This window comes from Herpailurus yagouaroundi, unplaced genomic scaffold (genome assembly GCF_014898765.1).
Source record: "Herpailurus yagouaroundi ecotype Mexico unplaced genomic scaffold, PumYag 28, whole genome shotgun sequence".
Classification (NCBI taxonomy): domain Eukaryota; kingdom Metazoa; phylum Chordata; class Mammalia; order Carnivora; family Felidae; genus Herpailurus; species Herpailurus yagouaroundi.
In genome coordinates, this window is record NW_024412376.1 from 136,805,863 (window position 1) to 136,831,926 (window position 26,064).

The following is a 26,064-nucleotide window of genomic DNA, read 5'->3' on the forward strand; positions in this document are numbered from 1 at the left end:
CAATGTACAACAAAAAGAAAACTGTCGATCCTCTAAACGTACCTCTACTCTCACGAGGAGGGGACAGCTGTGGCTCTGTTACCAGCTTGTCCCACCTCACCCACCTGCAGCCACAGGCCTCGCCTTTCTATGGACACGCCCCGACCAGCTTTTCCATGTTCTGCCTGCAAATGCTTCACGCCACATGCATATTTCTGTACTCTTAAACCACAAGCAGCAGCGCTTTGAAACAGACCGAGAAGCAGCAGGTGTTTTCTTTTACACAAAACAGTTACCTTCCAGAAAGAAAAAGAAAAAAAACAAAAAACAAAAAAACAACCCAAACCCTCAACATCCAGATTATTTTCATAAAAAGCTGGTATTCAGATAAGGTTTAAGGACTTCTTTTGTCCCGTAGGCTTTTGTGGCTGATACCTGTCAAATACCACCTCACCCCCCTCCTTCTGGAATGCGCATGACAAGGAAATGTGCCCCCAGGGAGAAAAGTACTTGATTGAGAGAGGAAACCTCTAGAGCCAAGCCGAGGGCCAACCTTGGACCCAGGGGAGAATCACAGCCTCGTCTGGATCAGTAAAGGCAGAAGGTGCATCTAGGCCACAAGTTCATTGTTCACCTTATTTAGCCTCAGCAAAGGGAGGATGCATTTATGTGTTCTTCCTCAGGCTCATGAGAAAGCACTTAACTAATCCAGATCGGGTTGTCTGAACTTGACTTAAGAGGACAGCCGCGGCCTAACTACTTTCCTGATCTCTTGTCCTGCATTCATTCAGTGCCTGCTCTACCTCTTCCCCCAACAAATCGTCCCCAAACACACCCTGAACACGTCACCTCCCACTGCTGGAAAGCAATCAATAGCCCCCGGTGCTCAAAGAACAAATCCTACCCCCCCAGCCTGGGAGCTCTGCACACCTCCTCACCTACTCTCCCCGCCTCATCCTCTACTCCAGGGCATGGCCCGGGGAGCAGGGAGGGGGTGTTCGGAGGCTCTGAACCTCCCTGGGCTGCGCGCAGCCCTGCAAGTGTGTGTGAGAGTATGAGAGGGTGTACTATGCCTCCTGTGCATTTTCCTAGTCTACAGCATGTAACAACTGTGGTGACAGGGACACATGTAATTAAAAATTTTCCTTCAGCCATATTAAAAAGCAACAGGTAAAATTAATTTTAAGACTGTTTGTTTAACCCAACATAAACAAATGTTATTTCAACAGGTAATCAATACATAAATTACTGAGACATTCTGCATTCCTTTTTTTCATACGAAGCCTCTGAAACCAAGTTGTACTCCTTGTACTGACAGCACATCTCAGTTTGGAGCTGCTGTATTGCAAGTGCTCAGTAACGCACGTGCCCGTTGTATTGACACTGTGAGTGTATCGCTTTCCCTGGATTCTCAAAGGGATCAGGGCAAAAGTAGACAGGAAGCTCTTCACTCCGTTTCCCCCACCTGCTTCGAAGCGGACGGGGCTCTTCCCACCTCTGCGTATCTTGCGCATGCCCCTGCCCCTGCCCCAGCCCAGCATGCACCCCTCCCTCCAACCTCCTCTGGGTCTCAAACAGGTACAGGAGGCGGAACACACAGACCTCATGTGGCGTGCAGGAACGCCAGGGAAGGTCGGTCACCTTTCAATCTGTCCGTGCTGGCGCTTCTGCTAGTTGGGCTGCCCTCTCGTGTTAGATGCTACCCCTCACAGAAACAAGAGCCAGCACTAAATGGCCTGTGTGTAGAGGGGGCATTTTTAAACTTACTTTTATGATCACAGTTGACATACAGTGTTATATCAGTTTCAGGTGTACAGATTTGACAATTCTGTACCTTACTCAATATTCAACACGGGAAGTGTAGTCACCAGACGACGTTATTACAGTACTGACTACCTTTCCTGTGCTGTACTTTTCATCTCTGTGACTTATTTCATAACTGGACATTTATACCCCTTCTGAATCCCCTTCACTTATTTCACCCACCCTGACACCCCTCCCCTCTAGCAAACACTGGTGTCTTTGTATTTATGAGTCGGTTTCTGGGTTTTTTTTTTTTTTGTTTGCTCATTTTTGTTTTTTAGATTCCATATGTAAGTGAAAGCATGTGGTCTTTGTCTTTCTCTGTCTTATTTCAGTTAACATTATACCCTCTGGGTCCATCCATGTTGTAAATGGCAAGATCCTAGTCTTTTTTATCGCTGAATAATATTCCATGTATATATACCACGTATTTATCCATTCATCTATCAATGGTGGACATTTCTCATTTAATCCTTGCAAAGACTCCTACTAAGATGAGCCCAGCAAGCCAGGGAGTGACTTCTGGCAATTAGAGTACTCAACAATTATCAGATTTGGGGCGGGGCATTCACAGGCATCGTGTCCGTGTGATCGCAATGGCTGTGTGCTTAGAAGGGTCTCGTGCTGGGTTTAATGCTCTGCTGTTCCACTGTCTTGAAATTCTTAATAATTTTTGGACAAGCGATTCTGCATTTTCATTTTGCAACAGGCCCTGCAAACTGTACACCCTGTTTGAGGCAGGCGGCCCCCTAGGAAGCTTCAGGGATTGCTCCAGCCGCCTTCCCCGAAGCTTTGCCACCAAACGGTATGTTACGAGAAAGCAAACCTTAGGCCAAATTCCGCCCAACACATGACCTTTATCAGCACGCTGACGTGAAAAAAAGAACCACATGAGAACTTCTCATGCTCTATCTTCAGGCTTCCAACAAGCACCTCTTGGAAAAGGTTCAGCTGGAGGAGGGTCCCGGGACAGTCTGACGGCAGAGCCAGGCCACCAATGGTGTCACACCGAGGGTCCATGGAGCGCAGGACCCAAAGGGCGTTGGCCTCAAGCTCTGCTCCGCAGTCGCTGGTGGCAAGGCCCGAACACTTTCTGATCAACTACAGATCTGGAATGTTATCCAATTTCACCAAGAAAAACTTCCATGTAGCATCTCCTCTGCTAAGAACAAGCCCTCAGATGCACACTTGGATAGCATCTGAAGTACATATGCAAACACCTCTGGACTGTGGGTCTCTGACTTAGGAAACTTCAAAAAGCCATCCACACACTCTATGTGGGGACAGGACTTATCACATACATCACACTGATAATACTCCATGGAGCGTTTTACCACCATGCAGACAGTAACATTACCCGCATTTTACTGAGAAAAACGCGGTGGGTGAAGGCCCTTCAGTAAAATCACCCAGCTATTAAGTGGCCAACCGAGGATCTGAACTCCGGTCCCTAACTCCGGAGACAGAGTTCTCACACCATAGATGTCAAAGGAAAAGGTATGGGAATCGGGGAAAAATAGCTATTACCACGCACAGTGTCCCCAGCTCACAGCACGAGTTGCCAGGAGAGCCAAAGTCCTGCCTTCCTTTTTTTCATGGAGACTTCGAGTCCTCTGCCGCCTCAGCAAAGCATTCCCCTGGAGAGTCCCAGCTCCTCCAACTCGGTTAGTGTTTTCTGCTCTACTTCTCACTCAGCACTTTCACACAGTCCCTTGTACCAGGCACTGTTGTCTCCACTTGTTCCAGCTGTGTGACCTTGGGCACTCGGTGGATCCCTGAGAGCCTCCCCTTCTCGCCCGGAAGGAGGGAGTGTGGCTGCACTCGCTGGGGCTGCTGTGAGGATTAGACACAAGAGGGTGTGCGTGCCTGCTGTGACGCCACACATAGCTGGCACCAAATAAATACCCACCACAGGGGCGGGATACCCCACGTGACCACCGAGCCTGGGTTCTGATGACGACGGTTATTCATGGGAAAGGTCTGTTCAAGCAGCAGCACACGTTAGGCCTGCTTCGTGCACCAAAGAACACGCAAGCTAGATGTGGGCTTTCCAAAGTCCTCATGTGAGCACGCTAACAGAATCCTTCCCCCAGCCCGGCCTCGGTGCTCCCCTGGGGACAGGAACTGTGCCACAGAACTGAAAGATGCACCTTTTTTTTTTTTTTTTTTTTTTTTTTTTTTGCCCTTAAGAGACTCACAGTCTGGTAGGGGAAAAAAAGGGGGGGATAAATCCAGAAAACTCAATATTCAGTGACCACAGGTCTTACACAGGGTGCTGAGGACAGGAGGTCGTGGCCCTGCCTTCATGAGGCTGTCACCTGAGAGAGACGATTTCACATGACTGAAGATACTAGCGGTTCTCTGCCATCGCATGGGGACAGCGAGCACTGGAAGGACAGGCACAGAAGGACAATTTATAGAGATGAGCCCGAAAGCCAAGAGGCCTGGCCCAGGCCCAGGCCAGGAGTCCAGGAAGGCTGTTTGGAGGAAGTGACCAAGCAGGGGAAACAGGTGTGAACCAAGCAGGCCGGTGGGGAAAGCACGCAGGCAGCAGCGATCACACAAGCAGGACCCCCAGGTCTGGGGTCGGCCCATCAGGAGAGAGGACGGGAGAGTTAAGAGCAGGGCCTGTAAGCAAAGGGCTTGGAAAGCAGGCTCAGCCCATGGGCCGTGTGAGGGCCATGGAGTCAGCAGGTCACTGAGGGGTCAGAGACATGACTCCTCGCTAAAGAAAACTCCAGGAGCCGGCCTGCAAAACAACCCAGGGCAGGCAAGGGCCAGAGGACGTCAGCCTGGACACGAGCCAGGGAGCGGTCACAGGCCCTTACCCGGGAGAGCAGTGGTGGGGCAGTGTGACCAGCACTGGACTCTGGACTTACTCTCGGGACAGGCTTAGACTGAGGAGAGAGCGGAGAGCAGGCCGCGGCGTTTCTAGCCTGGGAAACCAGGTGAGTCATCAAAATGAAGAACTAATCAGGAAGAGCAGACAGGGTAGAGGGTGGGGCAAATTCCTATTGGGACCTATAAAGCTGGGAGAACCTCATAAATGGAACCAACTCAGTATAGTTCTGCAGTCGCACAACCAAAACCCTTGAAGGAAATGCATTTCACAATTCAGAGTCTGAATTTTAGAAAGGTGACACATCGGTTGTACGTTACGTAACCCTAGCAAGCGGGGCTGAGGATCGCAGCGTCATCACACTTACGATACTGCAGCGATACTAATGCGAAGCCACACTAAGGAGAACAGCAAAGTCTATGAAAGGCCTCATGGCAGTTTGAGTCAAACTTTGCCTCCAAAGAGTCCAGGACTCATGACGTTCTGCCAAAAAAGGAGTTACAGAAAAACTTTTGGTTTTCATCAGCCTTTTGGGTTTTGGAATTACAGATCTAGGACTATAGACCTGTGTTAATTTCTATCACAATTTACAACAAATTAGGTGAGAAAATACATCACAGAATATTTTTTATTTTTTAATGTTTTTATTTATTTTTTTTGGGGACAGAGAGAGACAGAGCATGAACGGGGGAGGGGCAGAGAGAGAGGGAGACACAGAATCGGAAACAGGCTCCAGGCTCTGAGCCATCAGCGCAGAGCCTGACGCGGGGCTCGAACTCACGGACCGCGAGATCGTGACCTGGCTGAAGTCGGACGCTTAACCGACTGCGCCACCCAGGCGCCCCTTTCACAGAATATTTTTAAGAGAAAGTACCCTTCTGCTTCCAAATGCTGGAATTTGGCTTAGCAAGCGCTATTCACTATTCAACCTTGTTCCCAGAGGACTCACTTTTAAAAATGTTTTTAAATTTATTTATTTATTTATTTATTTATTTATTTAAAGAGAGAGAGAGAGAGAGAGAGAGAGAGAGAGAGAGAGAGAGAGAATATATCCCAAGCAGTCTCCACACTATTTGCAAAGAGCACAACATGGGGCTCAATCTCATGAACCGTGAAATCATGACCTGAGCCAAAATCAAGAGTCAGACACTTACTGACTGAGCCACACAGGTTCCCCTGGAGGATTCACTTTTATGAAAGTGAAAACAGGGTAATTACCCATACAGAAGGGACCAGGTAGGAAGTAGAAAGCTAGGGGCCACTTGTGAATTGGGTTTTATTTTAGGCCCTCGGAAACTTCACAAAAAGGGAAGGAAAGGAAAGGTAACACGTGTGTGAGGTAGGGTGCACATCTTGGACCGGGACGGACAGAACTTGGTTCTCAGGCTCAGTCTTAATTCACCCATGCAACCTCAACAAGAGGTGTTATCCTTCCCATTTTTAATAGTGGAGAAAAAAACAAAACAATACAACCACAATGTAGAACTTAGCTGAGTGTCTTACATAAAACATGACAGATGAGCTCTGATGAATGGAGAGAAAATGTTCCTATGTGGATCTGTCCACGAGGCAGCGTGGTCAAGTGCAGAGGAGTAGCCCACAATTCCAACCGCAGCATGTGTAGCTCGGAATGGACCACCAAACCCGTCTGACACACATTTTCCTCTTCTTTAAAGGGCAGAATGCATACTTTGTGGGGCTGGGAGTACATACACGTTCAATGCCCCACACAAGTGGGTGCAATTAATGGTGCTCAAGCATGGGCAATGGTCCTCAGATCTGCCACATGGAAAACATACAAAAACCCAGCTTCCAACCAAGACAGGAGGGGGGAAAAAAAAAAAAAGCATACACACAACAGCTCTGTAGCAAAAATGCACAGCTTCTCTTTCAAGGTAGAGGCACAACTTTTTCTCTACTGACTATAAGGTTCCATCTAAGTTTAAAAACCTCATGTTCTAACAAACTTCTGAGGCAAAGTACAGGCCTAGCAACTGATTTCCATGGAATTTAGAATTTCATCAACACGTGGAACTGAACGCTGATAACAATTCCAAATAAAAATAGGAAGAAACAGCATCACCATCTAGATTCACCAAAACACCAGTGAGCCCCAAACTTCCAGATCTTCAGGAATTACCCAGACTGGTCTAGTCTCCCATGTTGCAGTGTCAGAAGCTGTCACTGATTTTCTTTATGCAAGAAACCTGTCCACACAAACCTGACTGAGCTGCAACAAACGTCCCAGTGTTCCCAATGCCATTTCCAATGCCATTTCCTGTCTCACAGCGTCTGGGACTAGGCACAGCAAGAGAGGCCCCCGCACCGACTCCTAAGTAGGGACAGTCACAAGCTTCTGGTCTTAAGCTCTTGACTAAAGGGACAAGAAGAAGGACTGCCCATCTGACTTTGTAGTGCAGTCTATGTACTGAATTCTATTTGGGGGGATGCTGTTTCCCTACATTACATGTTTCTAGGTCAATAGTTCTCAATGTATGGTCGGTCTTTCGAGGGTCCATGTGGTCCTTCCTCCCTTTTCCAGCTATATATCTATCTATGCAAGGTTGGCTTTGTCTTCATGTATTTCAAACAACATAAACGCAACAGATTGAATGCAGAAACAAAAATGAGAATCAGTTAATTCTATTTATCCAGACGTTAAAACGTAAAACAGTGCCTCCAAATTTCTTTTATTTTGGAAAATGCATTGTTCATAATGGTATGTTTATAGGTATGTGTTTATCATGGTTCTTTTAAAAGAACACCGCAGCTCACCCACGCTCTTGAGTACACACCCAGGAGAGGGAGGGAAGGGAGGAGGCGAGCCTGGTGAGCAGAAAATGGACCAGGCCGATTAAAAACGTTCCTGGAGAATCTGCATCTGCATTCACGTAATCCGGTACTGAGTGCTGCAACCCTCCAACCCCATTTATAAGGTACTAAGTCAGCGCCAGGAAAGAGCCCTGCATTTTATAAAGACCACGTATCTGCATGTTAATCTGCCGCTGGTGACTGAAGTCTTGGGCAGTGCACACATCAGGACTTGTTTAGCCCCTTGGACCTCACTGCTCACTACGCACATTATTAACTACAAGTAAAATGCTGCTTACCATGCATGTTTGTTCAAAGTCTGTGCAGATTCTAGAAGAAGGGTCTGACTCAGTGAGAAGGGTAGAAGCTGCACCCGCCTGCCCGCCCACCCGCCTGCCCAGGAACAGCATACTGAGCACTGAAAGAAAGACTCCGGCTTGGGAAAAGTACCTTGCTCCTGCCAACCCTGAGGGAAACAGGGTAAAAACTGTGAAGCCCTTCCTTCCTGCACATGCATCAGGCTACAGTACCTGCCTCTTTAAACACCATTTTATCATCTGCTATGAAGTAGAGAAACGTAGGCCTTCAGATTTCTCTCTAGGGCAGGGTGTCCCTCACATATAGAGCGAGGAGACTGCTGAGTGACCAGAGTCAAATATGAACAGAAAGAAACTCCTTATTTGTATTAAAAAGACATGGGATGATTTTGTGTCTCATACGTCTATGTGGTGACGCGTGCTGGAAAGACCTAGAAGGAGACCCACAATTCAGACGTATTTCTAAATGACCTACAACTTAATTTCATGTAGTGCTCAACAGTCTAAGTGTTGACCCTGCTAAGGGATGGCTTTCCAGGATGAATCTTTCCTTCTCTGTCACTTTGAGGGTGAAGATGGGCTTTCTCCCAGCAGTTTCCAAACACTAATGACATCTGAATCACCCAAGCACTTGTAAACATGCACACTCCCAGCCCTCATCTAGAAAAGTCTTCTTCAGTGGCCCATCGGGGACGGTGACCTCAGGAATGTGTGTTTCTCACAAGGCCTTCAAGGGATCCTCAGGTGACCCGTGCCTGGTTCCGGGAGAAATACCATTCCAGTGTCAAGAGTGTCCTGCCTAACTCTCTCCACAGCTCACTTGACTTAATCCTGGGGAGACCCATGAGCCCCTCAGCATTGGTTTACTTCACTGCAGCTGCTACGGGAGGCCAGTGATCTCTCACACACCAGGCCACCTGCAAAGTTATTCGGTCTGCAATTGACAAGTTTCTTTCTTCGCTGCTTCCACAAGGGACCTGGCGACTCCTGTGTCTCCAGGGGGTGGTACTGGCAAACCAGCACTCTGACGTGACCCTCTGCCTCTCAGCTTCCTCAACTGCACAAGGAACAGTAACCCTAACAACTGAATGATCTCCAAGGCTCCTTCCCTGATGACAGCTGTGATCCCAAGGTCTTCTGAAATGGTCGCGTTTTAGCTCTGAGCCGAATTTGAGAAATACTGGAGAAAAGATATGCTCTGTGCAACTCCTCACAATTTTAATGAAATAATTTGGTCATCGGTTGTTTCATGTTGGTCTTCCCCGCTAGAATGTGTCTTTCTGAGAAGGCATGGAATGTACCAGGTGCTCAAGAAGCATCTGTGGAATGACTATTGAATGACACGGGGGCAGAGTGGGGAGAGTGCATACAGAGTGCATCTTCTGTATGCAGATTATTTTTAGGAAACATTTGGCTGGGTCCAGTGACCGTAAGAACTGGCTCCTCCCGTGTCTGTGCACATCTCTGCTAAATTCCACAATCAGTGACCTCAAGTGGGTGGCTTAAAATTAGCCCATTTACACTGTGGAAATCTGCAAATTCTATCATCAGGCCTCCTTTTGAGGGGTTTGGGGGAGCTGTTTGCCAGCACACCGGTGACTGGCTTGAAGAATAGAGGGAGACATGAAGCCACCCCGCTGTATCACATCCACATTTAGTCCTGTCACTCTGAGGTTCAAGAGTGATCAATATGCTATTTCGGGGATCAATACGTTCCCATAATGTGGTCTTGATAATACCAGAGCCAAGGACAGACCTGCTGAAATTATGCATGTAGCCGTTGGTGCTGTGACTGTTGAGCTGTGACTGTTCATCTGACCTCCATCCTGCCTAAGTCCCTAACTGGACACAGAGGAGTGTTACATAGCAAGACTGCTGTGCAACAAATTCTAGCTACTTTTCTGGGTTTTGCCATTAACGCTTTTTAGCTTCTCACACAGGACTTCAACCCAAAAATGAAACGGCTACCAGCACCCATCCTCTGCTAACGAACAACCCCATTTCCTACCCAAAGCGCACAGCACTCAGCTTTTGTGGCACGGCCAAGTGAGGCAAATACCAAAGAGGGAAGGAGAAGGGAAAACCCTGTCTGCCCTTCTATATTTAGTCTTCTTAAACACTCTCGGCTCATCCTTCACTCTGGAGGCTCTTCTCCTCCTCATCTTTTATGGATTCTAAAAAAGCAAGGAGAAAATTCTTTTTTATAACACTTGGATTACAGCTCCTTTTCTTCAAGATACCAGGCAGGCTTTACACCTTTGGTTACAATATGTTAAGTGGAAGCAAAAATCAGTACGACAGCTCCCATGCTGGATCGTGGACCCCACCATGTCCGTGGATACCTGCCTTTGCCTCTCGCTGCAGCACGGGCATGGCTAACCCCGTGTAGGTGTCACTGATGAAGGGTCTCTAGAAGTCCATCAGGGGCACCTGGGTGGCTCAGTTGGTTAAGCGTCTGACTCTTGATTTCAGCTCAGGTCATGATCTCATGGTTGGTGGGACTGAGCCCCATGTTGGGCTCTGTGCTGAGAGCATGGAGAGTGCTTGGGTTTTTTCCCCTCTCTCTCTCTCTCTCTCTCTCTCCCTCACAAAAAAAAAAAAAAAAAAAGACTCGAAGTCCCTCAAAAATACTATTACTGGTCACCAAAGACTCACTAGACCTCTGTGGAGTATATAAGCTATGCCACCGCTTTACTAACCTATGGAACACAGATTAATAAAACAAGTAATTGATGTGGGGGAGGATCGGGAGCAGTTTCTATCTGTGTTCTCGGATTACCTGTTCACATTTTGTTCTGGCTAAATCCCTCCTATCAGGGGAGAGGATGGAGAGCCTCGTAGGTGCACGTTCTGAGTGCTGAAAGGTATCCAGGCTGGGATGCCAGGGACAGGAGCCCTGAAATGGCAGAAGACCGAGGAAGGGAGCGTGAAGGGGGTCTCCAGCTAGCTGCTCACCGTCACCGGCAGCTTTTAAGTGTGGCCGTGACCAGAGTGAGAGGCACAGCCAGAAGGCAGGATGTTGGTTGTCATGTGGTCTACTCAGTAGGGAGAGCCAGAGAAGAGAAAAGCTGCAATTACCTGGGGGCAGCACGAATTACTGTAGGTGGAACCAGGCTTAAGAGGCTGGGGCAGGTTCCTGAACTAAGAATGATTCGCTAAGCATCCTCTGCTCTATTTTCCCTGGGCTGGGTGTGGTCATCCCTAAGGTGGGGAAGCTGTGTTGGCAGGTGGGAGGCAGATCCAAGAAAGACAGAAGCTACAGAGTGTCCTGGAAGGGACACGATACAGACACTAAGATGACCTAGGTTCCAGAACTTTCTGCCACCGAGCAGCTTGTAACTGGGACAAAGCACACGACCTCTCTGGGCTTCATTTATCATCTCTAAAGTGGAAATAATATGTGTCCACATTCACATAGTGTTGTGTAAAGTTGAAACCCGACAAGGCTAAGCAATATGTTTTATAAACTATGAAACTGCCTGACTACCTATTATTCTTACTCTTTGCAGGAAAAAATCTTATAAAAAGCTGATTACATTAGCAGCTCATTTCAGAAAATAAAGCAAGCGGCAGGAAAACAAAAACCCATGAAGTTCCAAAATACCCCAATCAACAGGCATTCTGTTGTGGCCAGGATAAAGATGCCGCCTTCCAGGAAAAACTGAAATACGGATTTGTTTTTGGGCAGCACTGCACACCTTTACCAGGCCTCGCGTTAGCCACAGTGCAGACTAAATAGAGAGTATAGACTAAACAACTAGGTGGGCACACGCTGCCCCTTGGTGAGGAGTGAGGGGGAAGCAGTGGCAAAGTCTGCTAGAACTCCCGCGTGAGCGCTCCCTGAAACCCGGCTGAGCAGAGCCCGTGGGCTGCACGCCAGGGCCCATCGCTGGGTGGTCGTCCCAGCTCAAGTCAGGAGAGCAGTCTGGCTCTGGAAGGCTCCCTGGATAAAACCCGGAGACACGCACAGAGGTTTCTTGAAGACGCACTGCTGCAAAGAGCTTTTTCAGGCCTCGGGCGTGCATTCGGAGGGCCCGCAGTAGAGGCCAGGCCAGGACTGGGAAAGAGGTGAGGCGGAGAGGCAGCCAGTGCGGTCGGGGAGGGTGGCTGCAGCCGGCCTCTGGGGGTGCGAGGGGATGCTGGGAGACAGGCAGGGACCAGAGGATGTGAGTGCAGCCTGGCCCTGCCCGTGAACGAGAAAAGGCAGCATCTCAACTCTCACGAGCCTAGGGCTGACCGGAGGACAGGCTGCGGTGGGCTCACAGCAGGGGCGGCACCCCCCCCCCCCCAGGCCCTTGAGCTGACCTGGCCTTCTCTTCCCCATCTGCAGAAAAGTGAGTACAGGAGAGCACCAGGAGACAGAGAAGGGAACATCTTTACTGAAGAAGGGAGAACATGGTCCCGCCTCCTCCTCCCACCCCACCGTGGAGTGGGGGGCAGATGCAGAAAACGGCTGTGCCTCCCACCCCCTTCCACCTCCTACTCTCGATTTATTTTTCACTTCACTTCATGTGATAGGAACAGTGTCATTTTTCTGTTACTCATCACATCAGCAAACACAGCTGCCAGGTCACAAAACTGCTTTTCTTGGGGTCAGTGGGCCAAACGGGCTCCAGCCCCACGCCTTGTACACTGTCCCCACGGAGTCATCATGGTCCGTCAGCATCACCCTTCACCCGGCCAGCCATTTCCACGGGAACACATGGGGATCCTGGGCTCAGAGGGCCTCAGGACAGAGGGGCCTTACTGTGGCACACAGCCACAGCGGGGTGAGGTCCTGCCAGTTAACTGTGTGTCTATGGTCGAGAGCAGACCTCTCTGTGCCTCAGTTTCCTCATTTCTTAAGAGGATCCGGGGCCCATTTCCCAGGGCCGTTACGGGGGTCATGTGAGAGTGGCATGCCAGTGTGGTGGCTCCTGTTCAGCAGCTCAGACTTCTCAGCACCTAGTACGTGACGGGCTCTGTCCCAGGAGCTGGGGGTAGGAAGGTACATCAGCCCCAGTGCAGCCCACAGAGTACGGCATTAGACAGAGAAGGGCAGTAGGAAGGCGCTGCCCATTCACTGAGGACACTGGCTGGGGAGGGAGGGGTAGAGGGCACAGGCCCTGCAGCCACACTGCTCAGCAGCACACCAGCTGTGTTACTTTAAGCAAGTTACTTAAGGTCTCTCAGTGTTTCAATCTTCTCAACTCTCAACAGAGATAGAACAATAGGTAGCTGGTCCTGGTGTGAAAACTAAAGAAGGAGAGTTAAGTAACTTTACACAGCATTTGGCTCAAGGTAAAGTTACATAGTAGCTTTAAGTAACAACAGTAATTGGAACAATAATGAATGTGTAAGTATCATGGAACGGGACAGAGAGGCTTAGCAGCAGCACCTCGTCGTCTGAAGGCACAGTTTCTCAGAGGTGATATCTGAGCTCGGACCTAATGAAGAACTTTTATGCAGTTGACCTTTTAATCTGCTCTGTGGCCAGACAGATAAGACTCGATGCTGTCTGATCTAGATCACACCCCAGATTACTGGGAAATATCCTCGCCTCCCGGCTACTGCACGGCCACTGCGGGGCCCAAAGCACAGATGGACCCTCAGGTGCCCTTGGTGGCAGCAGCAGCCGGGATGGACGTTCCGGAAGCAGGACCATGTCCTCTAAAAGCCACAGGGCCGAGCTCCTGCCACATGGGGCCAGAAGAGGATGCACCCCACCTGCACTCACGGCCACGGACAGGTCAGGGGCCCTTTCATATACCACAGCTACATCCCAATTCCACGAGTCCTTCACTGGGGCACCTGCGGATACAGCCAATACACTGTGTCCATCTTAGCATTTTTAACACTGTTCAAGAGACCAGGTGCCACCCCGTTTCCAAAACAAAATGGCCCACAACCCACCCACAAACTGCTTTCCACAATTTTTCTCGTAAGTGCTGTTTGTAATTAGTAAAGACCAGGGGGCGGCTCCTGTGATTAGACCAAGCCTTGGTATGGACACTTCTGTTTTCCAGGACGTTCCTTTGGTTGACGATAAAACTGCCTATCAGTATCTGAATTACTGAACTGAACGATGATCACAAGCAGAGCCTTCGTGCAGAGCGGAGTCAACAACAGAGAGAGAGACTTTTTATACACTTTCAAGTACATGACTCCAGGCAGCTGTGATTACTGCAGGGCTTTTCCAATTGAACGTCTCAGCAGTAAATTTTGATTGCTAAACCTAAAGGCGGATCACTAAATAACCCAGACAGTCTCTCCAGACTTTTCAAGTGAGTGGACCTTCCATTTTCGTGTCGAACCAAATGCAGACTTACCGAGGTCAATAAGAATCGCGTGCTGTTGGGAGGTGAGCCGTTTCAAGAGTTCTTTGTATGGCGTGTCCTTTGGCTGCTGCTTACTGGGAAACTGGTGTTTGAGGTGGTGCTGCTCTGCTAGGAATTTCCAGATCTCCCCCCGGTGATGACGTGGCACACCTTCAGGAGAAGGGGCAGGAAACAGATTTTATGCTCAGAGTACGACATAATAATAAAAATGAGTTAGGTTTCACTCCACTGACAACCTCTTGTTTCATATGAATTAGCAGCGTCAAAAGGGAAAGGAAACAACTAAAATTCTGTCCTACCTGCTCCCCTTCCTTCCTTCCTCCACACCCCCGTCCTCCCCACCCCTCCGCTGGCCCCTCGCACTTTCCTTACGGCTTTCAAATATATATGATGTTCGGACTGTGCTACACTTGGGAGGGTGGTGGATAAGCTGATGAATACGAGCCCCCATCTGGTGCCAATTAATGTTCGAGGCAAAGACTCCCAGGCGTGTAAAACTACAATGCAAAATGTTGTCTCATACGAGGGTTCAGACGAAGAATGGCAAGATTTCACAGAATCCTTCACTTGTGCCAAGACGTAAGACTGTGGGAAGGGTAAGGGAGAGAGAAGACACATCGGAGGAAGAAAACTCTCCGTGTTTCTCTGCCTCGGGTGCAGGGCGCATGTGTGGTGGGGGCAGGTGGCAGTGGGAAGGGGGAAGGGATTTATTAGAGGCGAAGTAAAAGGCAAGCTACCTGCACTTTATGTGGCAGCTCTGGGGAACCCCAGAATGTTTTTGAGCTGGGGAGGGGGCAGCCTAATTGGGGAATACGGATTAGACACCGTCTACAAGGTGGGCTAAGAAAGGGACAAGAGGCCGGACTGGCCGCCGTCCACACAAACGTGCCTCGGGCAGCATTCAACTGGGATGGGAAAACAAGAAAAGCCACCCAAGAGCCTCTATTCCATGTTTTCAGTACAACTGATTTGACTACGCAACGTGATTAAAAATGTCCTCTGAAACTAGAAGTTCTCTTAAAGCCAATGACGTCATTTAAGGCAAGCTTTGCAGGAATATTGACGGTTTTGATTCAGAACTTTTTGGTTCACCATTAAGCTGTTAGAAGGCCCGAATGTAGAAATGGGGAGACAAGGGAGCCTGCAGAGTAAGACACCAGATGTGTCTCGTCTCTGACAGGAGTCCTCTGGAGAGAAAAGGAGCCTCTGATTGAGGGACTGAGGTCTCCTTCCTTCCACGAAAAAATGGGACCGCTTTGAACACTTTCCTGCTCATCAGAGCGTCTGCCCAGGAAGACAGTTTTCCTGGTTTTCCACTGGCCACATCTGACGGAAGTCTGTACCCTTGGCAAGACAGCAGTGGTTAGACCAGCACGAGGTTGCCAGGTGCTGTCATCATCCTAAGTACTGCATCGTCGTCCCCATGACCCGCTGAGGAACACTGGATGATGACCCTTCCTGGTAAAGACAAGCTGAAGCCCACAGGAACAGGTCCCTCAGCCGAGATCACCCAGCTGGGTAGGAGCAGAGCAGAGGGAGGGACTGTCGTCTCTGTCAGAGCAGTCAGCAAGCTGCTACTCGGGTGGGGACCAGAGAACATATATTTTGTGTTCTTGCCTGGCGGTTAATAATGAAATCATCACTTGTGGATCTGAACCAGATAGTGGTCAATTTCATTTATTACCAGATCCACAAGGAACTATTTAGAACAATCACTCAGCCATCTCCTAGAAATATCCTGGGTACGGTAAGCAATTTGACTTTTCCCTTACACAGCCCAGTTGTAAAAGAAAACAAAAAAGGCGAGCCTGTGGGAGAAATACAGGGCCACACTTCACTGTGACCACAACTCACACCCTCTCTAAATGCTGGTCTTGGCATTAATCTCATGATCCTGCGTAGTGGGTTGAATGGTGGCCCCCAAAGATGTGTGTCTGCATCCTAACCCCTGGAACCTGTGAACATGATTTGGAAAAAGAGTCTTTGTAGACATAATTAAGGTCTGAAAATGAGATCAGCATCCTTATGATGCAAGTGGGCCCTCTATCCAATGACGTGTGTCATCACAAGAGACACAGAGAAGACGAGAAGAGCAGGCAATGTGATCATGGAGACAGAGAGCACAGTGACGCAGCCACAAGCCAAGGGATGCCCAGTGCGTCCCTGCCCACACCCTGACCCCAGACTTCTAGCCTCCAGGAGTGTGAGAAGAAAATTTCTGTTTTAGCCATCAATTTTGTAATAATTTGTTACGGAAGCAACAGGAAACTAACACACCATGACATCTGCCTTTTTAGATTACTCCATTCCTCTCTCCCTGCTTCGAAGAATATCATATTGTGTGTGTGTGTGTGTGTGTGTGTGTGTGTACACACACGCACACAAGCCCTTAACATTTCAAACTATAATAGAAGTAAATGTGGCCTGAAAAACAGTCACCACGTTAAGTGATTTATAGTGGGGCTTTTTCACAAACTATTATTTTCAAACTGGGATATTTTCCCAAGGTATGAGATAACCAATTTCCTCTTATTACTAAATCATTCCCATTATCTTAGCAGACGTTTATTTTTTGGAAGAAGAGAATATCGCTTGTGTCACTGGACAGTACCACATATTCTCGTATTTAAGAGAGCTTAGGTTTTGTGATTTAAAAACAAAGAGTCATGCGAATTGGAGCCAATGTTTTTGCTGAGAAGGACTGGAACAGCCTTCCCCATGCTCAGTTTTGCCTCCACTAGTACCCTGGGCCTGCAGGCAGGGTTCCGGGTGGACAGGAGGCCACTCTCCCCCTGAATATAAACACCTTTTTATTTTTACTGACTTCAAGAGTAATTTGTGCTCACCACTTAAAAAAAAAAAAAAAAGCCCTTCTAAAAATGCAAAAGGTATAAAGAAAGTGAAAAACCACTCACTCATAACTAGAGTGAACACATAATTCACCACGCCAAAGCAGGAAGCATTTGAAAGCAGAGAGGAAGGCTATTTATTATTTCACTGGGACAAGCTGTAAACCAGGGCTGTGCCAGGTAAACCGGATGTATGGTCATCCTATTACTCGGATATGTGCAATTGTGTCATGCATGTGTCACACACTATGTGCATACAGAAACATACAACTGGACATGAGACCATACAGTATTTTTTTTTTTCATTTACTTATCTCACACATCTCTTACACCAGTAAATACAAATCTACTGTGTCATTTTCGAGGACTATGGCACAGGGCGGTCACATGGCAGGAGTTTCTGGTTCTGTTTTAGCTACTGGCTACACAACGCCATAATATGCATTCTTCCTACTGCAGTACATTTTTGACTGGTTAATTTCTAGAACAGGTTTCTACATGTGGCATTGCTGGATCACAGGTAAGCAGTGTTTGCATCTGGCCTGAACTGCCAACTGCTGAGGTGCCCTCTTCGCAATCTCAATCCTAGAAAAGTATACTCCGGTTCACAAAGCTCTACCTTGCTATCTTCAGTGAAATCATTTAAACCCAAACTAAGCTTTGAGTTATTTAAAGCTCTACAGAATTATTCTTCCTTCTCCTAAGCTGACACACTAATCCTGCTGCTCTGATCCAATTTTAACTTGGAAGGCTTATAAATCCCTTTTTCCATCACTTAGGGGTCCTCAGACCATTAAGAGGAAGGGCCTCATCACCCACACAGGGACTATCTTCTCTTTCAAAGTCTCTGTAGTAACTTGGCCTCTACCTAAGAGGCCAAAGGGGTGGTTCTGACCCCCCCCCTTAATCTCGTTTTTTATTCTGAGCTACAAGATGGACTGTGGGCATTTGTTTGGAGTCATTACATCTTATGTGTTAAAACCAGCCGAATAACTGAAAAAGCCCCTTGTGCAGTAAGAAATAGAGTTTCCGCCACAGAAGGTATGATATGACCATGTCAGTGGACACAAGAGGGTTAGCCTCAGCTCATCTCAGTTTACAAACTGTATAATCACCTATCCCAAAGTTCACTACACAGGTTCCAGATGCCTGGAGTGTTTCCATCAGTTCCCTCTTGTCAAATACATAACGAAAACCAGTATCTCCAGGTGCCGGTTTCTAAGAAACACAAACATTCAGAACAGCTGTCACAGACCCATGCGATTTACCTTTTGTACAAGCAAAGCCACCTGAAGACCATCATATAGTCAACAGTGAAAAGGGAAAGAACAGAGTCCTTCTTTTCTCTGCTTTCTCCCTTTTCCAAACGGCAATCTGGGGCCACTTGGTGCAATGGTAAGCCTCCAGCAATCACTAGGGGCAAAAGAACGTGAGAACTGGAAGAGAGTTGTGAGACCCTCTGTAGGGTCTATGCCTCTCACTCTAGCTGCCAGAAGGCTGGAGCCCAAGAGGGCGAGGACACCTGCCAAAGGTCACACGGGAAGCCGCTGGCCAATTAAGAGTCTGAGTCCTCACCACCCGCCACACTTCTGCTCTCTGAGGAGAGCACTGCCGAGGCAGGTCCAACCACAGGTAGTGCTGTGTGGTGGTGAGAACTCCAGGAGATGGGTGTGTGAACAGGCCCTGGGCCCATTACAACAGAGTCATGTTTCCTTATCCATAGAAAGGGGAAAGTCGTAACTAGCAATCACTCCATATTATTACTGAAAGTGACACAGTCAAGTTCAGATAAAGGTTAAATAATGCCCACAGACTACAGTAGGAGTAAATGCTTTGGCCCACTCACTCTCTTGAGATAAGTAACACTGTGTAACTTCTTCCGCTGAGCTGCTAACAAAGTCCACAGAAGAAAACTAAGCTTCATACATATTTGAACTGCTTTGTCTGAATTCTTGGTTATTCTTGACTAAACTGACCAGAACTTGATAACCACTAAAATTAGACTCCAAAGGTCTCTGATCTTGCCAGCAGATGCTAATATACATTTATTTAAAAGAAATGGTTGTTTTACTTGAACACTAATAATCATCAAAGTTAAGCTGTAAAATGGAGCTACTCAAACTATTTGTGAAGAACCAGTTTTTGTTTTCTTTTAAAATGTTCCAATCCACTGCTGATACTTTTATAAAATACAGTAAAAATGAATTTATATAAAAATGAAACAGAAAAAAAAGACTGATAAAAGACAAGTCCACTTTTTTTTTTTTTTTTTGGATCACCCTTGTCAAATTACTGGAAAAGTTTCTAAATGTTTAGTCCCAAGTCCTATTCTTAGGCCAGTAGCAGCGTGGACTCGCATGCTGTCAGTACACCACACTAAAAACCCACAAACACCGCCTACCCACCCGGGCCCTCCAGGGTAGCAGGGATGTGCAGTGTGCTTCCAGGTATCAGCTTTTTTACTGCTCACAGCAATCACTGTCATTGCCCACACCTCACAAACAGGGAAAGTGGAACTCAGAGAGGCTAAGTCACTCGCCTAAGATCACCTGGCAAATCAGTAGGGCTGGGATCTAAACCTGGGACGACCTGTCCGAAGTCTGTGCATAAAACTGTGTTGTTTCCCCAGAGAAGCCATGCAATCAGTTTTTGCTTTACCATCTAACTTAGATATGTCATCATTACCCAGTTTGTAGGCAACTAAGCCCTGTTTTCCTATCTTCTTCCTGCTTCCTAGGCTTCTGGGCATTTTAATTAATTAAGAGGAATCATGAAAGGTGATGAAACTCACACAAATTAAGATATGTGGAAACAGACTACAGAAAGGTGTGGTAACTACGAGAGAAACAGCCACCAAAATTGGGCTTTAATGTTTTTTTATTCCATACCTCTTCCCAACATCAATGGGAGGTAAGGATGGCGGGATGGATTCCCCATAAAGCTTACCTTGCCCAACAGCCGAATGCATTTTTTCCATGTCAAACTTAATTTTTGATCTTCCTGGAGTGCTAAGCATCTTTTCCCACACTGTGGTCACTTCTTTAAGACAAGGAGTGATTTCTTCATAATCAAGCTTTAGGCGCTTGTTCAGCAAATCGCTTTCAGAGGCTAGAAGAGATCATGCAAGAGTGTTAGAGAATGCTATGGTTACAAGTCTTCATTTCCTAGCATCTAGCATCGCTACTGGAATGGTGAGCAGTTACAGCCAAGCTGACAGGTCCAGACTAAAGTCACTGTTCCTGTGCCACCTCATTTTCCTTACCTTAGAAAAAGCTGAGTATGCCTAGTAGGTGTCCTTGATTTATTTCTCTGACCCCTGCACAACGCCCCGCCCTGCCCCAAGAAACCTGTTGGCTCCACTACTAAAATATATCCCATACCTGTCCAGTTCTATCAATCTTCACAGCTACCCTACTAAACTGCAAACATCTTAAGGACAGGAGCTATGCGTTAAGATTCCTGGTGCCTGGCATGGTTAGAGATGAACACAATTTCTTCATCTGAACCAGGAGAGCCTCTCCAAGGACAGTTTCTCCCTATTTAGAGACAAACCTTCTTAGGTAGCCTCTACCTCGTCATGTTTCTGCTTCCTGCAGCTCAACAGAATAAATCTTCCCTTTCATATGACATCGCCCCAAATGTACGAAGGTAGTTGTTATTTCCCACCAACTTTATTCAGCTTAAACTGCCTTAAGAATTATACCTGGATTACCAAACTGGGGTTGGGCGGGGGGAGAGGCAGGGAATTGATAAAGGAAAAGTTTAAATTGATGATTCTCAGGATTAACTCTGACAACTTCACTCCCACCTAAAACCATGATATTCTATTTCAACACAGTGGTGATGTCGTGAGCCCCCAAATCCATCCCACCTCAGGTCTCAGATCTTGACAACACATAGCATTGCCCAGCTAAATGAGCCAGTGCACAGGCCTCTGCAGAGACGATCAACTGTGGTCTTTATGATAATAATAAACAAATGCTATGTCCTAAGTACTTTATATTCAGCAGCAGTTAATCTTAATGACTCTCTGAGGCAGGGTGCTGGTTGAGAAAACCAAGGCCGAGAGGCTGACCAGCAACTCCCAGGTCCCTGAGCAGGAGGTGGGGCGGGCCTGGGGCCCTTGCCCTTCTCCATCGCACTATGGGGCTTATGGTTACACATCTTTTTTCTGCGACTAGGCATGTATCTATCAGGGGCCTGAAATGTTTGACAGAACCCAGGGGAACTTTCCAGGCCTAGAGTTTTTTCAAGTGAAAGATTTTCTTTTTTTTTTTTTAAATTTTTTTTTCAACGTTTATTTATTTTTGGGACAGAGAGAGACAGAGCATGAACGGGGGAGGGGCAGAGAGAGAGGGAGACACAGAATCGGAAACAGGCTCCAGGCTCCGAGCCATCAGCCCAGAGCCCGACGCGGGGCTCGAACTTACGGACCGCGAGATCGTGACCTGGCTGAAGTCGGACGCTTAACCGACTGCGCCACCCAGGCGCCCCTCAAGTGAAAGATTTTCAACACAAATGTGATCTCTTTAACAGATACAGGGCCATTCAGATCTTTTTCTTCTCATTTCAGTTTTGGTAAACTGTACCTCTCATGCAGTTTGTCTATTGCATCTTAACAGTTAAGTTTACTGGCATACAGCCATTCGTAGTCCTAGAGACACTGCTAAGTCAACGCAGACATCACATAAGTGTGTCTTCCCCAAGCCCCCTGAGAGTCCGCATGCTCTCCCCGCCCCCCAAGTGTGTCCTCCCCCAGCTCCCTGAAGGTCCCGGTGCTCCCCCCACCCCCGCCCCTCCAAGTGTGTCCTCCCTCAGCCCCCTGAAAGTCCACATGCTCTCCCCACCCCCATCCCCACTTGATTCAGGAGTAGAGGAGGGGCCACAGAAGTCGGAGGTGCTGGAGCGGGACCCAAAGTCCCCCTCCCCCCCCATACCTTCCTCCAGGTCCAACCACTACACTGAACTCCAGTGCCTATTATTTTTAAAACGGGAATTACAGCTACCTCATTGAGTTATTCTTGTGAGGATTCAGTGAGATGAAATATACCAAGCATCCAAAAATTTCTGCTAATCAGCAAGTGCTCACAAATTATCAAAAATATAAAGACAAATAAGGAAAGGTCTAAAATGTTGCTTTACAAACTAAGTGCTGATAACATGAAATAAAATATTTTCTTTTTCCGTGTCAGAAATTGAGCAAAGGCTAACTCAGTTAATCTAGTTAACACTACCCTAATGGTAAGACCTTATTCATGTGATGCATGGATTATGTACTTAATGGACTTGATTACTGCCTTCAAGTACAAATGCAAGAAAAGACGCTGCTGAAAACGTCCCTCATCCAGCCTCTCACTTCATGGACACAGAAACTGAAGTTCAGAGCAAGTATAGGGCTTGCCCTAAGTTATTTACTGGCTGGTGGGTAGTCAAGTGACTCCAGGCCTGGTGCTGCCTCTCTTGCGATTTTCTACCTACCATCTTTATTCTTTTCCTTCTCACTTTGAAGAATACATTTTTTTGAAGGTCCCATTAAACCACCTTGTGGCAAAGCAGGTTCAGGACTAGCCTTGCTGGCCAGTGACTGCAGGTAGCACTGGGCTCTCAGTGCCAAGGGACATTTCTCTGACAGTGAGCTCTGCTGTGAGCCTGTCTGGCTGCACTAAAGAGCCCAGCAAGCTATGCAAGGAGCCTTCTCTGAACTCAACAGGACAATAACATCTAGCCAGAAGATTCCACTGAAAAGGCTTAATCCATGTATTTTACCGTTGGCCTAAGCACCATCCTGCAGTTTGAGTATCCTAACATTGCTGCCTAAAATCCAGAGCCTCCAAAATGTCTTATTAAGCAATGCGGATGGTACACGCTTGTAACAAATGTCAAAGCTCCCAGACAAGGCCTTTATGTACAAGACCAAACCGTTTAAAATATTAAATAAGGGTCTACAAACCCACGATTGAGTATTTCTGGGGCTATGGGACACTAGGACTACATGAGAGCAAACGTAACCTTACAGAAGATTCATCTAAAACATTTATTACCATCTACCATGAATGTATGAGCCTACTCAGACTTCGGACTAATGACGTTCAGGTCTGATTTATGTCTCTTACACAGGGTGGGCTGTAGCTGCCTGTCCCCAATCCTGCATCGCTAGTGACTGCCTTCACAAATAAAATGTTCTTCCAACTATCATCACCTCTTTTTTTTTTTAATTTTTTAAATGTTTTTATTTATTTTTGAGAGACACAGAGAGACAGAGCATGAGCGGGAGAGGGGCAGAGGGAAAGAGAGGGAGACACAGAATCTGAAGCAGGCTCCGGGCTCTGAGCTTTGAGCACAGAGCCTGACACGGGGCTCAAACTCATGATCTGCAAGATCATGACCTAAGCCAAAGTTGGCTGCTTAACTGACTGAGCCACCCAGGTGCCCCAATTACCATCATCTCTTAAAACTTTAGTAAGGAAAGGCCAAGAGGCTGGAAGCATCAGTGATTAAGTGACCTCCAAACTTGTAGGGATGTTAGAAGAACCGCAGTCTTTACTTATTTTTCATAACCAACATAATGCATTTGCTTAACCAGGAAAAACCCTTTAAAAAATATCAATTACATTTCAGTTAAAATACAAAATTCAATGTGTTATCATACCATTATGCAGATATAGTGTAACACTTTAATCTGAAGCATGAAATTTTGAATTACATCAGTCAGTGAGATAAGCAATAGTGTTCTGACCCCAAACCATGGTTGTACTGAACCACACATCCTGTCCTGCATTGGACTTCTCACATCTTCATTTGTTTTTTTGTTTTTTTTCAAAAAATTTTTTTTTCAACGTTTATTTATTTTTGCGACAGAGAGAGGCAGAGCATGAACGGGGGAGGGGCAGAGAGAGGGAGACACAGAATCAGAAACAGGCTCCAGGCTCTGAGCCATCAGCCCAGAGCCCGACGCAGGGCTCGAACTCACGGACCGCGAGATCGTGACCTGGCTGAAGTCGGACGCTTAACCGACTGCGCCCCTCTTCATTTGTAATAGGGGAGGAATGGCCTTGCAGAGGGACATGGTGGAGACTGCTGGCTTGGGAGACAAGCAATGTATTTTGGTCCCAGAACCATTAAAAGTTATCTGGGGAAATTAGAATTCAGCTTAATATAGTCCCACCTATAAGGGACTAAAGAGAATTTAGATGATGTGGTTTGGTTCCTGCTCAGATGCAGTGCTTCCCGAATAGTAACAGATACTTAATCCACATATTCAAAATCTAGGATGGGGCGCCTAGTGGCTCAGTCGGTTAAGCATCTGACTTTAGCTCAGGTCATGATCTCGAGGTCCGTGAGTTCGAGCCCCACATCAGGCTCTGTGCTGACAGCTCGGGAGCCTGGAGTCTGCTTTTGGATTCTCTCTCTCTCTCTCTCTCTCTCTCTCTCTCTCTCTCTCTCTGCCCCTCCCCCACTCATGCTCTGTCTCTGCCTCAAAAATAAATGAACATTAAAAATTTTTTTTTAAATCTAGGAAACAGGCTTAATTAACCATGGAAGAACCTCCTCACACATGTTCTTCTCATTTCTTTCTCAAACAGCATGCAATCTAGCTTAAACACTAGATCAATTACAAGAACCACATCCCACACCCAGCTACAATTTAACTTTCCTTTAAAAAGAAGTTAAACAAACAAACAAACAGTGTAGCAGAATGACTGTCTCTCTAGTACATGGTATACTCCTGGTTGGTTCATGTCAAATCTTGCTTCTGTATTTAATGAGAGAAAGTTCTGCCCCCATCCCACCCCAACAAAGCTTACAAAATGTTTTTTTAGGCAATTCACGGTCAGGCTCTTATTGATGATGAAGTGTCTCAGCAATATAGGTACCGTACTCACAGAAACAGTCAATGCTTTCTGAATTAAACAATTTATTGTGCTTTCACCACAATGGTGAACACATATGTTGAACTTTATAGAGACAAAAAGAGAAATTAATGCAAATAGCAAGAATGCAAGACCTCACAGGATGGACCACCACCAGATGGAATGAGGAAGCGGTGGCAAGATGTTGGCAAGGCCCAGTGAACTTGATGCAACACCTGGCCAGGTGTTCCAGGTCACCTTAGGGAACACTTCCCTGTTCACTCTTGTCTGTAATCATCATTTACACAGCTTCACAGAAGCTTTGCTCTCGTGGCACACTGATCAGTCTCTTCGATGGCAGCCATGATGCCCCCAACGTCCCAAGAAGCCAGCCGGTGCCATGCCCATTTTACAGCTACGCCCTGATTTTCCGTGGCTGTCATGTGCAAGCAGACTGGCCCGGAGAAGTGTCAGGACTTATGGCCTACATGATGAACTGAACTGCCTCTCTGCTTTTCAACAAAGACCCCAACCCAATATATGCATGAATATGAGTCCTGTGCTCCAAAGCAGTCATGTAGCTGATGTACCTTCAGTGATGTGATCACTGTCAAGTCTCTTTCAAGCATCTGCTTTTAGAATTGCCTTCAAGAACACCCAAGAAAATGGTAGAAAAACCAAGTTGGAAGAGATCTTAGCAATCACTGCAGTAAACTCCCCTCACAGTTGCACCCTTTCCCACAGCACCTCGAGGGTCTCTCAGCCTCAATACTGGGTACAGGGAGAGCCCACAGCACCTGTAAGTAGCCCACGCCAAATGCTCAACTACTTTCATATTCAAAGGTCTTATTACTTTGTATCTGACTTCGTGTTTTTGGTCAAAGATGACATGCGCTGGTGGACTATGAACCTTACGAGATTTGGTGCCTTAATAACCTTCAGCTCTATATGCAGACATCAAGATAAAAGATGAACATCTGCGGCCAAGGAGTAAATTCAATGAAATGTGCTCTAACTGCCAAACTGCTCTGGGCCGTGGCGGCACAAGTGAACCGCCCGCACAGCCTCCTTTGGAAAGAGTATGTTCAGATTTCCCCATCAAAATGCCCAGTATTTTATATCCAGTCAGCTCTCTATACTCCAGGACCCACGTTCTTTCCACCATACCACCCACTTCACTTAGCTGCTATGAAGATAATATTTTTTGGTTCAAGCAACAGTAAAGAAAACAGGAAATGAACAAAATCTAAACTTTCAAAGTTCAAGTCGTATTTTGATACTGACATAACCCCAGGCAAG

At 47.0% G+C, this 26,064-nt stretch overlaps 1 protein-coding gene across 5 annotated transcripts in view; it reads right to left on the bottom strand.

Moving 5' to 3' along the window:
* Positions 1–26,064, bottom strand: part of TBC1D1 (TBC1 domain family member 1) — a 230,000-nt gene that overhangs the window by 21,679 nt on the left and 182,257 nt on the right. For all 5 annotated transcript variants that reach the window (XM_040485972.1, XM_040485961.1, XM_040485950.1 and 2 more), the window contains 2 exons: positions 19,862–20,023; positions 14,058–14,216 (listed from right to left, as the gene is read on the bottom strand). In XM_040485972.1, coding sequence (XP_040341906.1) covers positions 14,058–14,216; positions 19,862–20,023 — 321 coding nt within the window. The remainder of the gene's footprint in view (positions 1–14,057; positions 14,217–19,861; positions 20,024–26,064) is intronic.